The sequence below is a fragment of the Myripristis murdjan genome, chromosome 23 (assembly GCF_902150065.1).
Source record: "Myripristis murdjan chromosome 23, fMyrMur1.1, whole genome shotgun sequence".
NCBI lineage: Eukaryota > Metazoa > Chordata > Actinopteri > Holocentriformes > Holocentridae > Myripristis > Myripristis murdjan.
This window is the reverse complement of record NC_044002.1, coordinates 24,952,400-24,968,807: the sequence shown is the minus strand read 5'-3', so window position 1 is coordinate 24,968,807 and position 16,408 is coordinate 24,952,400. Positions and strand designations below refer to the sequence as shown.

Here is a 16,408-nt window from a genome sequence, read left to right as displayed (position 1 = left end):
CAATTTTGAACATCTTACTTTTTTTTTTTTTTGGAATGCCTTGAATTTTATTGACAACATTCAGGTTGAGTATGAAACCAGTCCATTTTGATGACCCCATGACCTTGTCCTCTAGCGCCACCTGCAGGCACAGTGAGACATCTGCATTAGAAATAAAGGGCCTGTTTCTCCATAGAGGGTTTGAGGCCTGTCCTGTTTAAAAATCATGCAGTGACACATTCACACCCAGGAGTTCAGTGCAACCAGACTTTTGTTAATCTGCCTCTGGGAGTTTCACAGTAAAAGCACAATGTCTGACATCTGAACACATCCACTCTTCACTGAATTTCCAAAATATTCTTTGGATTGGAATTTCTACTCTAATTTGGACCCCACTGCCCCTCTTTGGTTCATGTTTTGTTTTCAGCAGGATCAATCAGGAGAGACCAGCCTCCCCTGTACCCAGCTGTGTGTCCATGAAGAGTGACCGGTCTATGGATCTTCCTATGAAGTTCAAAGATGGACACCGCTCCACTCAGCAAAGGTAAAATTAAAACAATTTGTTGTTATCCAGCTCTACTGAGCAGAAGAAGAGGTGATGATGAGAGAACTGATCTGTTGATTGAGCTCCTTCACTTCCAATGAACAGAGCTGCATTTACAGTGTGTGTGTGTGTGTGTGTGTGTGTGTGTGTGTGTGTGTGTGTGTGTGTGTTTTCTCTACAGAGTCCACCAGCAGTGGTCCCCCAGTGGTCAGCCAGCCCCGGAGCATCAAACAGACCTGGACTCCATATTTAAGGTGTGTAAATGCACAGCAACACATTTTACTTTCAGCTGTAAATTTGATGTAAAACAACAATTCTCGTCCTAACTTGTGGTCTCAGTGGGGTTTTCGTTTCTGTAAGATGGATTTGAGGTTTGTGCTCCACAGTTTTATAAGGAAAGTCTAATTCATATTGTTATGTCTTCAGGTGGAGTCAGGTGAATTAAAGGGGAGGCAGCGCAAACATTTCACTCAGATATAAGAATAACCACAGGGTGAACAGTGAAGGTGACTGTATATTCTAATTGGAGGTACACAGTGTAGTGATAGTGGCTTTTTTAAAATTTACAACATGAAGCAAGGGGTCTGAGGGCCAGGACACAGTAATCAGGACTCAGCCTTAACAAGTGGTGTGTGCTGTCATCCAGTGACCCACCGGGCCGCCCCCTGTTTGTGTTTTTAAAATTATACAGTGCCCAGTGTACAAAAATCAATAGTTTTTTGCGATTAATGATATGTGTAAGTTATACACTCAACAAAATCAAGAGACACAGTCTTTGGGTAAACAAAAGAAAATAGGAGTAAAGGACCAGAGGATTTGTCAAATCAAAGAGCAGAATAACACAGAACCAAATCTTGAGTTAGTTTCCCTGCAAATTAAATAAAACATAAAGCTAACTACTCTGTCCTCCACACATAAATACAGTGGATGGCAAACTCCTCTTCCCTAGTGTCTCTTACAAAGAAAAAAAAACTTGTGTGTGCAAATGTACAGGATACTCCAGACATACAAAGTTCGTTCCCACAACAACAACAACAACAAATAATAGAACAGGCTACTTTAAATACAAGGACCCAGACTAAACAAAGGTCTAAGCCTGAAGTAACAAAGCTTTCAGCAAGTCAAACAAGGAGATGCAAAGACAGAGAGGAGAGACACAGTGGAGCTTATATAGTAGAGTGGGGCGTAGCTGACTGGAGGATGATGGAGGTCTGATGATGATTGACAAGGATGGAGACCAACCATGAGAGGCCAGGAATGAGGAACAGAGATGAGCATGTAGTCTGAACTGATCATGAACAGCTGCTTCAGATCAACTGGTCGACCACACAGAACCTGAGGAGGCAGATAGAGGAATAAAGAAAGACGAGGGGGAGGAAGACAAAACAAATCCAACGCAGGGTGTGCAGAGCGTTGGCACATAACAATATATTATTCTGTTCCAGATGCTGGAGGAGAACGCTGTCACTTTTGTGAAGAACGAGCTAAAAAGGATCCAGAGGATTCTGAATCCAGATGACCCAGAATGCTTAGGGAGGCAGAGAGAGGATGAGAAGGTGATGAACGATGAGGAGGAAGAGCAGAGGAGCAGCATCAGAGAGGCTTTTCTGCAGATCACACTGCACCTCCTGAGGAGAATGAAGCAGGAGGACCTGGCTGAGCGTTTGCACAGCAGTAAGAGACTTTAAACAGTTTTAACATGATGGACTACATGTTGGTAGACCAGAGAACAGGATATCTTGATAAAAAGTAATTCATGAACATGGGTCTAATGAGTACAGTTTTATAATTTGTGAGTTAGATGTATTAGAGCTGTAAATTTGAGTGTCGTCGGCATTTTTAAACATCTGCTTATTGATGCACTTTCATTTCTTTTTTCCATTCAGAAACCTCTCCTGCAGTCTGTCAATGTAACCTCAAATCTAATCTGAAGCAGAAGTTTCAGTGTGTGTTTGAGGGGATTGCCAAAGCAGGAAACTCAACACTTCTGAACCAGATCTACACAGAGCTGTACATCACAGAGGGAGAGAGTCAAAAGGTCAATGATGAACATGAAGTCAGACAGATTGAAACAGCATCCAGGAAACCAGCAGGAGCAGAAACACTGATAAAATCTGAAGACATCTTTAAACCTTTACCTGGAAGATATCGACCAATCAGAACACTGATGACAAAGGGAGTGGCTGGCATTGGGAAAACAGTTTTAACACAGAAGTTCACTCTGGACTGGGCTGAAGCCAAAGCCAACCAGCATGTACACTTCACATTTCCATTCACTTTCAGAGAGCTGAATCTGCTGAAAGAGAAAAAGTTCAGTTTTGTGGAACTTCTTCATTACTTCTTTACTGAGACCAAAGAAGCAGGAATCAGAAAGTTTGATCAGTTCCAGGTTGTGTTGATCTTTGACGGTCTGGATGAGTGTCGACTTCCTCTGGACTTCAAGAACAACCAGATCCTGACTGATGTTACAGAGTCCACCTCAGTGGACATTCTGCTGACAAACCTCATCACCGGGAACCTGCTTTCCTCTGCTCGCCTCTGGATAACCACACGACCTGCAGCAGCCAATCAGATCCCTCCTGAGTGTGTTGACATGGTGACAGAGGTGAGAGGTTTCACTGACCCACAGAAGGAGGAATACTTCAGGAAGAGATTCAGAAACGAGGAGCAGGCCAGCAGAATCATCTCCCACATCAAGACGTCACGAAGCGTCCACATCATGTGCCACATCCCAATCTTCTGCTGGATCACTGCTACAGTTCTGGAGGACGTGTTGAAAACCAGTGAGAGAGGACAGCTGCCCAGGACCCTGACTGAGATGTACATCCACTTCCAGCTGGTTCAGTCCAGACAAGGGAACGTCAAGTATCACAGCAGAGCTGAGACAGATCCACACTGGACTCCAGAGACCAGGGAGATGATCCTGTCTCTGGGAAAACTGGCTTTTGAGCAGCTGGAGAAAGGCAACCTGATCTTCTATGAAGCAGACCTGGCAGAGTGTGGCCTTGATATCAGAGCAGCCTCAGTGTACTCAGGAGTGTTCACACAGATCTTTAAAGTGGAGCGTGGGCTGCACCAGGACAAGGTTTTCTGCTTCGTCCATCTGAGCATTCAGGAGTTTCTGGCTGCTGTTCATGTCTTTCTGACCTTCACCAACTCTGGTGTGAATCTGCTGACAGAAAAACAGCAAACCTCCCCATCGCCCATGACATCAAGAAATATAGAAGAACTCCTCCAGAGTGCTGTGGACAAGGCCTTACAGAGTCCAAATGGACACCTGGATTTGTTTCTGCGTTTCCTCCTGGGTCTTTCACTGCAGACCAATCAGACTCGCCTACGAGGCCTGCTGACACAGACAGGAAGTAGCTCACAGACCAACCAGGAAACAGTCCAGTACATCAAGAAGAAGATCAAAGAGAATCCCTCTCCAGAGAGAAGCATCAACCTGTTCTACTGTCTGAATGAGCTGAATGACAATTCTCTAGTGGAGGAGATCCAACAGCACCTGAGTTCAGGACGTCTCTCCGCAGACAAACTCTCTCCTGCTCAGTGGTCAGCTCTGGTCTTCATGTTGCTGTCATCAGAAGGAAAACTGGATGTGTTTGACCTGAAGAAGTACTCTGCTTCCGAGGAGGCTCTTATGAAACTGCTGCCAGTGGTTGAAGTCTCCAAAACATGTCTGTAAGTGTCCAGATAACTCTGTAAATCAAATGTCAACATTTTCACAGAAAGCAAAATAGAAGCATTTCTAAAGTCATTGTTTATCTGACTTTGAGCCTCACAGCAGGAACGGTACCAATAATGCATTTTATCATCCTGAGAACACTGTCAGAGTTTTGCCTTTCTGTCACACTAACATAGAGACAAGCTAATACACACTTTTATCATTTGCAGAACAAAGTATGGTAGCTGAGGCCCTCAACATTTGCTTTTGTATTAAATTTCTATCCAAGCAAATTCAAAACTGGAGAAAACATTTTTGTGTATCATGTGACAGTTTCACAACAACATTCTGTATCTGCTGGTTGCAGCGCTTCATTGAAGCTACACTTATATTACGTGAATTATTCAAAGCCAAGATGACATTGTTTCATGACTACACTATCACACAAAATAGAGAATATGTAGATATTTTGTTTATCATTTCATACACATTTCCCTGTAATCCAGGAAGACATATTTGGTATCTTTGGGATCTCTGCTAGAATCTGAAATAAAGTTCTGTGGGTTTGAATAAGGCTTGGCTCAGCTGCTGAGCAGGACTAAAACAGGGGCTAATTTTACACTGGTTGTAAAGGCCCTGCAATATCTGACACTTTTACAGTGGATTTTAACTTTCTTTTACTGGTCTGTTAATCCAATGATGGTCTTCCAACAGGCTATTTGTCACATCTGCTTTTAAAGTGATTGTACTGATTCTTACCCTTACAGTCGTATTTGCTGGTCTGTCTGAATGTAATAAGTTTTGTTTGGTCCATAAACTCCTTCACTGTATTGAGGTTCACTGGGACTAGTCTTCTCCAGAATGAATGAAGTAAATATAAACCAGCTAACAAGGTGCTTTTGAGCAGCAAAGAGAAGCTGGAGAAATGTTTTGAAGGATGCACAGCAACACGTTTGTTTGAGATTCATTATCAATGCTCTTTCCAGTCTCTTTGCTTCAAAAATGGCAGAACTGCTTTTTTTTTTTGTGAACTGCCACTGCATCACCACGCTCTGGTCCCATATTCAATCCCCAGCCTGGAGAGTTAAATAAAACCTGGCTGGCCTTTCAAAACATCAGTCACATTAAAGTATAATAATTGTGTTTTAACATCTGTGCATCTTCATCCAGGCTGAGTGGCTGTAATCTGTCAGAGAGAAGCTGTGAGGCTCTGGCCTCAGTTCTCAGCTCCCAGTCCTCCAGTCTGAGAGAGCTGGACCTGAGCAACAACCACCTGCAGGATTCAGGAGTGAAGCGTCTCTCTGCTGGACTGGAGAGTCCAAACTGTAGACTGGAGACTCTCAGGTCAGTATCAGTGAGCATGTAAAGGGTGACCCTGCAAGTTCAACAACCAAATTTAAGAGACATTTTGTTAAAGCACTATACCAGTGATTTTAAATATTTGGTCCATTTTCTACAATTTACACACATTTCACATTGCAGCCAACTAGAGCTGCAGCTATCGATTCTTTTTGAAGTCGAGTATTCAACCGAATATTTACTTTTTATAATTTACTTTTTACTATTTGTAATTACTCTTTTGAGTACAGAATGAAGGATAATCAACAATATTACAAATTATGAAGTTTTGGGCTTGACCGTTTCCATTTTAGTAAAAACACATGAACATTTGAATGAAGAATAAATAACAAAAATACAACAAGTAAGCTCCAAGTGAAGCCTGTTTGGCCTTAACGTTGCCCTTTCCTCTTCAGGAATAATTCTTTCAAATAAAAAATGATGAATAAATAAAACAAAAGGTTTTTTAACAAAAAATGGAGTAAAAACTAACAAAAGTATCCATTTTAAGATCCAACTCAGACATTGGATTTAGATAGAACATCTCCTATATAAGATAGTCAAGGGACACACTGTGGGCTCTAGTTTCCCGGCGCAGCGCAGGGTGGCGCAGTGAGGCGAACCACGCGCAGAGCTAGTTTCGACCGGCGATACGCGAGAGGCGGACAGTGTCCAAATTTCGCAGACCGAGGTTCGCCGAGATGGGAGTGGCAGCGCAGCGGGGGGAGGTGCAGACAGATTCGGCTTGGCGCAGTGACAGTTTTGTGCCAAAAGGCTTCGCCGAGGTGCGCCAAAAGCTCGCCATCTGAAACCACGTCTACTTTCAGCGCAAGGCGAAGCGGAGCCGGCACAGTGGAAGTTTGGCTGGCTGGCGTACATCACCAAAACCTCACAATCAGCACAAACGGTGCCAATCTCCTTTGATCTGACATCAGCTGTGACGGGACAGTTGATATGGAGATATATGTATGTGCTGATTGTGATCGTAGCATTGAATAGTGTTTTTTTCGGTATTTATTGCATCGTTCATGTGTCTGACATCCCGGAAGCCTGCCTGTGAGGTTTTGGTGACGTGTCCGCACAGCTCGCCGGTCTCCGCTCCACGCCTGTCTCCTGAGCTCCACTCCGCCTGCGGCAGTAGACCTCCATGTCAGTTGTGTAAACTTTCATTACGTCTTCGCGCAGCGCATTTTAAAGGCAAGGACAGGGGCTCATTTTATTGGTTAAATGTGAATCAGCTGTGTCAAACCCACTCCACGCCTTCTCTCCTCCCCTCCGCCGGTAGGAGGGACGGCGGAGTACTTGCGCCACCGAGAACGGTGTGCCAAACTTGGAGAATCTGCCTGGCCACACCCAGTTGGCGAAGCGCATCTGCGCTACGCCCCCGCCTCGCCAGGTCTGCGAAACTAGAGCCCTGTGTGTGTGTGTGTGTGTGTGTGTGTGTGTGTGTGTGTGTGTGTGAGAGAGAGAGTGTGTGTGTGTGTGTGAGAGAGAGTGTGTGTGTAAGAGAGAGTGTGTGTGTGTGTGTGTGTGTAAGAGAGTGAGTGAGAGAGAGAGAGAGAGAGAGAGAGAGAGAGAGAAAGCATGTACAAGCCTTTAAGTGCTGACTGCAGTGAAGAAATGTCAGCATCTCCACATGTTCAGCACTGAGGCTTTGCCCTCCACTCAGATGCCATGTTCCCAGCAGCCGAGAACAAACGCTCTGAGGGCGTGGAGGAGAACAAACGCTCTGAGGGCGTGGAGGAGAACAAACGCTCTGAGGGCGTGGAGGAGAACAAACGCTCTGAGGGCGTGGAGGAGAACAAACCCTCTGAGGGCGTGGAGGAGAACAAACGCTCTGAGGGCGTGGAGGAGAACAAACGCTCTGAGGGCGTGGAGGAGAACAAACCCTCTGAGGGCGTGGAGGAGAACAAACGCTCTGAGGGCGTGGAGGAGAACAAACGCTCTGAGGGCGTGGAGGAGAACAAACCCTCTGAGGGCGTGGAGGAGAACAAACGCTCTGAGGGCGTGGAGGAGAACAAACGCTCTGAGGGCGTGGAGGAGAACAAACGCTCTGAGGGCGTGGAGGAGAACAAACGCTCTGAGGGCGTGGAGGAGAACAAACCCTCTGAGGGCGTGGAGGAGAACAAACGCTCTGAGGGCGTGGTGGGGGCTGGGACGCTCAGAAAGGACTTTGCCAGCCCTGCCAAGGTTGGACACCGTGGGGCATTCACTTTCCACCATGACAGGGGATTATCCTTCTTGGAGAGAGGATGTTCACCAAAGTACTGTAAGATGTCCCTCTGTATCACCGGGCTCTGTGCATCCTCATCCTCTTCATCACTTGAATTGGACTCTGATGATGATCCAAGAAAACTGTGGACTGATCCATCCTTGGCCTTAGTGTGTGCTGATGGGCAGCCTTCCATTAGGCTGGTGCTGTCTTCACTGTCTTGTGCACTGGAAGAATCTGAGTTTTCTGAACCTGGGATCCACTGCAGCAGCCAGCAGGGTGGTGTTAGGATCTTCAGGTGAAAATACAAACAGGTCATTCCACCTCTCTGTGATCTGTTGGATCACATCTGTCTGTAATGTCTTCATTGCAGCTGTTTCAAATGCTGAATCGTCTGTTGACTTTTTCAGGTTTTGAACGAGCTGAGGAAGAGCAGAGACTGTGACGTATTTCTCCCCACTCACAAACACTGTTGCTGCTTCAAATGGCTCCAGAATCTGAATCAGTTCCTCACTGAGGGTCCACTGTTCTGGCCAAAAGTTGGCCGATTGACGCCGATGTTACAGTTTTTTTTTCAATCACTTTACCTCCTCTGTCAACTCAGAAACCCTGGTATCAAAACAGTAAATACATCGGCCTAATGAGAGGCGCACTTCCCAAAATAACACATTTTGTTTGCAAAAGGCTCTTACCATGACAAAACATTTCAGACATGCAGCAAAATCACATTTTGTCACTACCCAGTACAGCTTGCAGTCAAGCGACATAATCCAGCCACTCTCTCACTTCATACTCATCACCAAAATGCAACATACCCTTTTTAGTCTGAGCAGGTTCAACCTTACTTTTTTCCTGTGTGTATTGCAGTCATATTTTTGACACTTTACATCGTCACATATTGTAAAGCAAGTAGCGAAAGCCAATATTTCCCTCAAACAACTCAACTTCTGCCCAAATGAGTAGATTCCTTCAGTCAGCTCTACTGTACTGTAACACAGCTGACAACAGAATACAAAATACAGCTGCCAGTTTGAACAAGGTTCTCCTGTGAGCTACACATTCAAATGTGAACTTACAGTAAAGAACTGCATCCAAACTCAGAAAGACTTTGAAGTGAAATTTTACTGTATTGATGGCAAAAACTGAAATACTGTAATTCACATACAGTATTACACAGAAAAACTCAAAGGAGTTAAAAAAAAAATACAGAATACAATTTATAGGCCCCTTTTTTTGTAGGTGCATCCTGATTGATTGGTGAATGGTGATTGGTGGAAAGGGCAGTGATGCAGGTGCACTAGTGATTTCACAGTGATACAGGTCATTTCTATCAGCTGTGAGCAGATGTTTTGCTTTTGACTACCACAGTGAAGTCATTGGAGTCAGGACCGTGTAAATGACATGTGAGAAGTGTTGTGCAAAAGAGCCTGAAAAATGTGTGAATCCAATGAAAAGGTATGAACACATTTGCAAAAGAAAACTTCTGCTGTGGTTTGGAGGTGAAGATGACGACAAAGTGGACCCCAGTTCCTTTATACTGGAAAAAGCGATTTAAAAAAAACTGTAACACTTATTTTTCCACTAGTAAAATGCAGGGAATATGGTGTTTTCTTAGAAGTAATGTCCTTGCGTTACGTATCCAGTAGAGGGCGCTCCGACTCCTTTCACGTCCCGCTCAACAGTGAAACAGCAGAGGGAGGCAGTGAGAAGCCTGAAGAGCCCACAGCGCATTTACTGAGCCGAGCGGTTTGCCTCAATGGTAAGTTTATAACTAGTTTGTGAATTAAACAGTAACTCAGTAAGTTTCCTATTCCCCATGGCGAGCCTCGTTGTGTTTGTCACGCTTGACTGATATGTTATCAAGCTAAAGTTAGGATGACCTAGCTTCAATATGACCTTGCTAAGCACTTTGCTAGCAGACTGGATCAGGCCGGAGCACATTAGGATAAGGCGTCGTCGTCGTGCAGAAACCCTGTGGGCTGCATTCATTTACAGCAGAGCACCCACTGTGTTTTTTAACTTGTGGCGTTGAGGAGGAAAAAAGCGTTTCTGGTCCAAGTTCTAACTTCATGGAGGAAAGAAAATGTGAACGCACGTTTAGAGGAAATCAGAGAGGCGCATTTCAAATCATGTTTTACCAGAGACTTTTATGACGCTGTTTATCCACCTACCTACACTGATTCTTGAGAGTCGAGACAAAACACTTTCTGAAAAACTTTTTTTGAAAATTTACACTATATTGATTAGTGTTATATATTCATGTAGATAAAGATCTGTGCTATTTAACCATGTAAAGGTGCAGGCTGGAGGTTAAAAAACATTTTTAACAAAGTCACATGTTTACCTCAAAAACTTGATTTGTGTCAACTCCGTCAGACACACTAAAAGTATATAATTATATAATTATAATATCCCAACAAGAATCTTAAGTTCTTAGGTATGTTGTAATGGTGTTTAGTTACTCTGATATGCAATAAAATATAATATATAAACTTAAGGCTTAATTTCACACTGTTATGAATACACAGATTTCTAAAAATTTGTATTTTCAAACTTTATCTTTTATTTTGCCACTATAGAAAAAAAATCCTTAAGTGAATAAGACACAAGAGGATGTAGATCTGATGATCCTTTATTACTTAAACAACAAAAACTGAAGAAAGAATTAGTTTTTTTCCCCAAAAATTACAAAAACATGCATCTGACAGTGCTGATGAAGATCTGACGGTGTTGACAGGAAACTGACGGAGTTGACAAAATTGTATTTGCATTTCTGATTAATGAACAATTCATACAATTCAACTGAAATAAACAAACTGTAAATACACCATTTCACACTATAACAAATTGCACCGTTTCCAACTATTAAAAAAATAAGCGAAGAAATGTAATTAAGCCCATATAACAATCAGCCATAGGTGATGCTGCAATTGATTGGTGCAACCATGTTACCGCTACTCAGGAACCAAAACGAAATCCTTATATTATTGACTGAAAAAGTCACATTCACACTGAATACTCATTTAATTTAAGATAAATCTTGAATTATATTAATTTAAGGAATTTGTGAAATGTATCTTGTCCAACCTTTTAATAATCAGGCTTTGTTTTTTCTAATTTCATTTTCAAATATTTGCTCAAATAAATTATGCATGTAATCATTCAAACTATTAAAATGAGAACAGGTTAAACCCCTCATGTGCTGAGAAAATCATTTAAGATTTTTTAATAGAAATTATATGCTAACAGGGTGAACAGCATGAGTGAGAAAGATAAAAAATAAGGAAGTTTCTAAGTACTGCTGTCTCTTCTGTTCATCAGCATCACGCCTGGCACGGTAGCACCTCTGCTTTTCAGCAGACTTAAAGGGGCACTTTACCGGAAGACAATGTTCATTTATTTTGCGCATAATCTCTAAGTGATGTGATCAGAAGACACATTTAGTATGTAAAAGTGTCTTGGGTTGCAAATCAGTGCTAATGTTCAAGCTTTTTCCCAGGAATAGATGCTAGCTATGCTAGCTGCTATGCTAGCTGGTCGAGGACAAGCTTACTTTAAAATGTATTTGTCTTTTTCTGAAAATATGAGTAACAGGGTTGCGGTGGTTAGAGTGACGCACTTAAGGCTGAAAAGATTGGAATAATATGAGAAATAGAAGAGAGAACGACCTTTGGTCTACAAATGGCATTAGCAAATGCCTTGATGATGTAATTTCTGCTGAGTCATCTGACTCACTGTTTTTGTTCTTCTTCTGCAGGCTAAATAGGTTTTGGTAACAGGGTTGTGCGCATGTTGTGGGACAGTTTAAGTGAATAATTATTATTTTTTAAAATAAGTTTATGATTCACTAAATTTTTTTTAAACAATTTCAAGAGACACATATCAACAAAATCATGCCAAAAAAAATGTAGATTTATAACTTTTTTTTAACCATTATATTTCATATGTAACCTGGTCACCATGAAGGTGGGACAAGAGAAAAATGCCATATAGGGGGTGTTAGAGACCTATTTGGTATTTTGAATCATATTTTGAAACCATTTTTCTATAATTATATTTACATTTTGTCTCAGGAAAAGTATAATATACAAAACAAGTGCTTGTTGTAGTATTTTGTGCAAGGATTATTTAAATTTTCATGGGTGGGACAGAAAATGTCCTCCAATTCCTCTAAGTATACTGTAAAATAATGTAATTGCATGCTATATATGTACATTAATGTGCAGATAAAACCCTAAAATAACATTCTATTCCTTTACTTTGTTTGAAAATAGTATAATATTAGCACATTAAGCGGTTATTGGTGGATTTGTCAGCTTACATGTCAACTCCGTCAGACATAAAACCTGACGGAGTTGACTCTGACGGAGTTGACGAAATGGCATGTTTTTTCCCTCTGCAGAAAAAATCACTGCAGCTATCTAGCTAGTTTTTTGGCTATTGCTAGCTGCCTCCATAATCTCAGTAAAATACTTTCATTGAATCCACTATGGTTTAAAAAAAGTATCATCATCAACGGAGAGATGGTGTTGACATGCTCCAGCTGTGACCATAGGAAAATTGACATTGTTCATCTAAAATATCAAAAAATGTCAAACTTACCAGACCATGTGTGGTATTGATACATTAACCACAGCCAGGAGAATGAAAAGGGATCCTCAGGGATAAAGCTGACCATGCTATTTCCTGATTTAATGAGGTTTATGAAAAAATCTGACGGAGTTGACGGAAACAGGGGACACAACTTTGATAGCCAGATTTCTATGGAAAATATTTTTAGATGTTCATGGCATGCATTGTTTTATACATTTATAACCCTTATCTTTGATTTGATATAAATGTTTTCACAATTGTAGAGGTTTTTAAAGTTTTTTGGGGCTGGTGAATATTGTGACCTCTTGCTGAGGACAAGAGAAATAACATGGGCCGTCTAACCACTGGTCATACATTTAAACAAATATCCCCCAAAAAAGTAATTATCTATGCTAAAACATAACATCAGTATTCACAATTCCTTTAGATCTAACTTTGTGAGTATGTCAATCATTATTAATTTCTTTATTTTTGATATAAATAAGACTTTTCTATGTGGGACATGTTTTGTCCCGACTCTCAAGAATCTGTAGGTCTACAGATAATAATTTATTAATAATTTGTAATTTATTACACTCACTGACCACTTCAGTAGACACTGTGCAATGTAATGCACACCAATGACAGCCCTACGATGAATTCTACTTTAATAAATGTCTTACTTTGTAAATGTTGACACTGTCAGAGACGTCTTTATGTTTACTGAGATGATAGTGAGTGTTGCTGCTGGTGTGCAGAGCAGTATGTTGACGTGTTCAGAGTATTTTGACCCTCTGGTGCATGTAAGTGGTTTTGACAAAATATCAGACACCTCAATAACATGATGCTCCTCACACCCACTACCACCTCAATAATAACCATAAAGAAGAATTATCTGCTTACTTACAGTCAACAACATTTTAAAAGTAATAGGTTTAGTCTAATGAAGTGGCCAGGAGTGTACACGCCATATTCATGTGAACACAAGTAAGACAAATGCTTAATGTCTGACTTTCAAAATGGCTCACGTAACTAGACAAGATTTGTAACGTTATTTTTAACTAATGTGTATTATGTCTTACTGTTTTGTTTTTTTTACAGATGGCAAAAGAAGGTGGATGCAGTACGGTGTGGGACTACTTCACCAAGGATGTCACTGGTGAAGCAGTCTGTAATATTTGTGCAGCTTCTGTAAATCAGGGATCAAGCAAGCAAAAAGCAAAAAACACAACCAACCTATGGCAGCACCTTAAAGCTACACATGATGACATGATGATGCTGCCTTTCTGCACATCATATTTTTGATTTGTTTTATGTTCAAATTGTTCACATTCTGCTTGTTCCACACAATTTCTGATAATAAAAGTATTTGAAAATAGTAAAATGTTCTCCCTTCAATTAATATCTTTGTAACAAGTGTTTAGAACTATATGTAAGCCATCCAAAGCAGGTATTTTGTCTTTTTTTTTTTAAATTGAAAAATGTAAAAATCTAATCGGCCGATGTAACGGTTATCGGATTAATGTGTTCTGACTGTGTTGTTGTTTTTTAGTGTGTTTTGAACAACCAAATTCAGTGTGTGTTTCAGATTGAGTTTGAAATTTGGTTGTAGCCTCCTCAAGCCCCTTGGCAGTGTTTACAGCCGTGTGCCTTTTTTCCAAAGGCATTTTTGTAAGTGTGAGGGACTTCATCTCTTCCCCCTAAAAAGTGACATGTCACTCCCAGATGTGCTTCTGTGGCCACACTAGTCCAAATGTCTGCTGTAAGGGCAACACGCTCTCCCTCCTTTAGAGAAATCTTCAGTTTCTCTACGATTTGGTCATATTTTTTCTCCATCAAGCCAGTGAAGTGCGTTCTAGATGGTTGGTTATATTTAGGATTGAATGTAGAAATCATGTTTGGAAAGCCTTCCACCATGGAGAGTGGGCACATATCTGTTATTAGCATGTTTAAAATGCTCTCAGTCTTCTTCAACAGTGCAGCGCGCTGCAGTCCGGACAAAGCTGTCCATCCGCTGCTGAGATGTGCTGGGAAAGACAGACAGAAAGGAAAAAATTAACCTAACACACAAAGCCATAGTGCCATCTAGCCCTGCTCACTTTAAATCCAACTAATTACAACTAATTATCTGCTTTAAGCAATAACCTAGTAGATGTGTTTATATACATCATTTAAAATTTACTGGGGTCATTTTGATGTTTGAGTTAAGGTGTGTGTGTGTGTGTGTGTGTGTGTGTGGAGGGGGGTGTGTCTTGGCTATTCTTGTGCACGGCTTTCTTTTCCCACGTTTTAGAATAACAGAAAATATGTGTCTATATTAATGTTGAGATGTTTTGCAAAATGTTGAGATGTCAGAGGTGAATGCAGAGTGCAGATAAAGGCGTCAACAGGACATTTAATGAATGAATGTGTGAATGTCCAGCAGCCTGTATACAGAGACTGGACTTCTCTCATGTGGTACACTGCAGCTGAAGTGTCTCATGTGACCAAAGTTTGACATTTTGACCTCAACAACATCCCACCTTCAAGTGAAGCTCAAACTTCTTCTATAGAAGCAGGGCCGAACAAAAAATAGGATTCACATTTAAGTATAAGACCATAAGAAGACCATAAAATAATGTTTTGATATCTGTGCATCTTCATCCAGGCTGAGTGGCTGTAATCTGTCAGAGAGAAGCTGTGAGGCTCTGGCCTCAGTTCTCAGCTCCCAGTCCTCCAGTCTGAGAGAGCTGGACCTGAGCAACAATGACCTGCAGGATTCAGGAGTGAAGCGTCTCTCTGCTGGACTGGAGAGTCCAAACTGTAGACTGAAGGCTCTCAGGTCAGTGCTGATCAACCTGTCCAACATGAAAATTTAGTTCCTGATTTACATGAAGCTTCTACTGTCAATAAAGCTATTCAGCCTTTCACAGCAGCCATGATGCCAACATTTAGCACTGATTGAGGATATTTCATTATTTCCTCTCGTCACTGCCTCTGTTGTTAAGACATAAAAAACCAGAAAGGACTTCCAGGAGCAGTTTCCTCCAAAGGGTTTTTCTTGGTTTGGGCACCACCTTTGACATATTTTGGGGGTAATTTATACTGTTTTGAATGGTAATTTTTAATTTTGTTGTTCTTTTCCTGTGGTTTCCTGCTCATTTCCTGCATGATTTGGAAAGATGTCAAGCTAATTTTGTCAAAGGGTTCATTTGAAAACGTAATGATGCTCATAAATCCTGGATCTAGAAAAGCCCAGAACTGTGTGGAGCTGGAGGAGAGACAGGGGAAGGACGCTGTTTCTCCTCTGACAAACAAAAAACTACAAATCTGGAGTTCAACCTGCTGCCTTGGACGTTTCATTTAAACCTTCATTTACCTCTGGACTAACACTAACCTTCAGCCTGGAAATCAGATCATTTAAATCCAGATTAAGGTTAATCTACAACTATTTCAGATTGGAGTTATTCCATTTTAAAGTGCATTTTAATCTGCGACTGGGCGTAATCCGTGTCTGGGAAAACGCTCCACAGTTGTGGATCAGAAATGAAATCAGTTCAAATGAAATTACAGAGCAGATCACTGGACTAGTTTTACAAGCATTTGAGTTCATTTTCATATCTAATTTTAGAGCGTCAATCCCAACATAAACCTCATCTTAAAGGAGAGTTTACCCTCAGAGACTAGAGACTCTATTAAAACGCACTGTGTGTGTCTGTGTGTGTGTGTGTGTGTGTGTGTGTGTGTGTGTGTGTGTGTGTGTGTGTGTGTGTGTGTGTGTCTCCAGGCTGTCAGGCTGTCTGCTCACACAGAAAGGCTGTGCTGCTCTGGCCTCAGCTCTGAGCTCCAACCCCTCCCATCTGAGAGAGCTGGACCTGAGCTACAATCATCCAGGAGCCTCAGGAGAGAAGCTGCTCTCTGCTGGACTGGAGGATCCAACCTGGAGCCTGGAGGCTCTCAGGTGTGGAAAGACACACACACTGTCTTCTAGAGGCCTGAGAGGCGTTTTCTCAGTCATGCTGAGAAGCTGAGTCATGTTTAATGTTGAAGGTTTCATGCTGGATATGAGTGATGTTTCCGCTAAAGTTTCTATGAGGAAAGTTATTAAATGCTCATGTTT

General features: G+C 41.6%; 1 protein-coding gene across 1 annotated transcript in view; it reads left to right on the top strand.

Annotated features, from left to right (window-relative positions):
* The first annotated feature begins 729 nt into the window (after positions 1-729).
* LOC115355365 (protein NLRC3-like) overlaps positions 730-16,408 on the top strand; it is an 18,057-nt gene continuing 2,378 nt past the window's right edge. Inside the window, exons 1-6 of the mRNA XM_030046136.1 lie at positions 730-777; positions 1,969-2,197; positions 2,425-4,204; positions 5,358-5,531; positions 14,957-15,130; positions 16,076-16,249. Of these exons, the coding sequence (XP_029901996.1) occupies positions 1,969-2,197; positions 2,425-4,204; positions 5,358-5,531; positions 14,957-15,130; positions 16,076-16,249 (2,531 nt within the window). The 5' untranslated portion in view covers positions 730-777. The remainder of the gene's footprint in view (positions 778-1,968; positions 2,198-2,424; positions 4,205-5,357; positions 5,532-14,956; positions 15,131-16,075; positions 16,250-16,408) is intronic.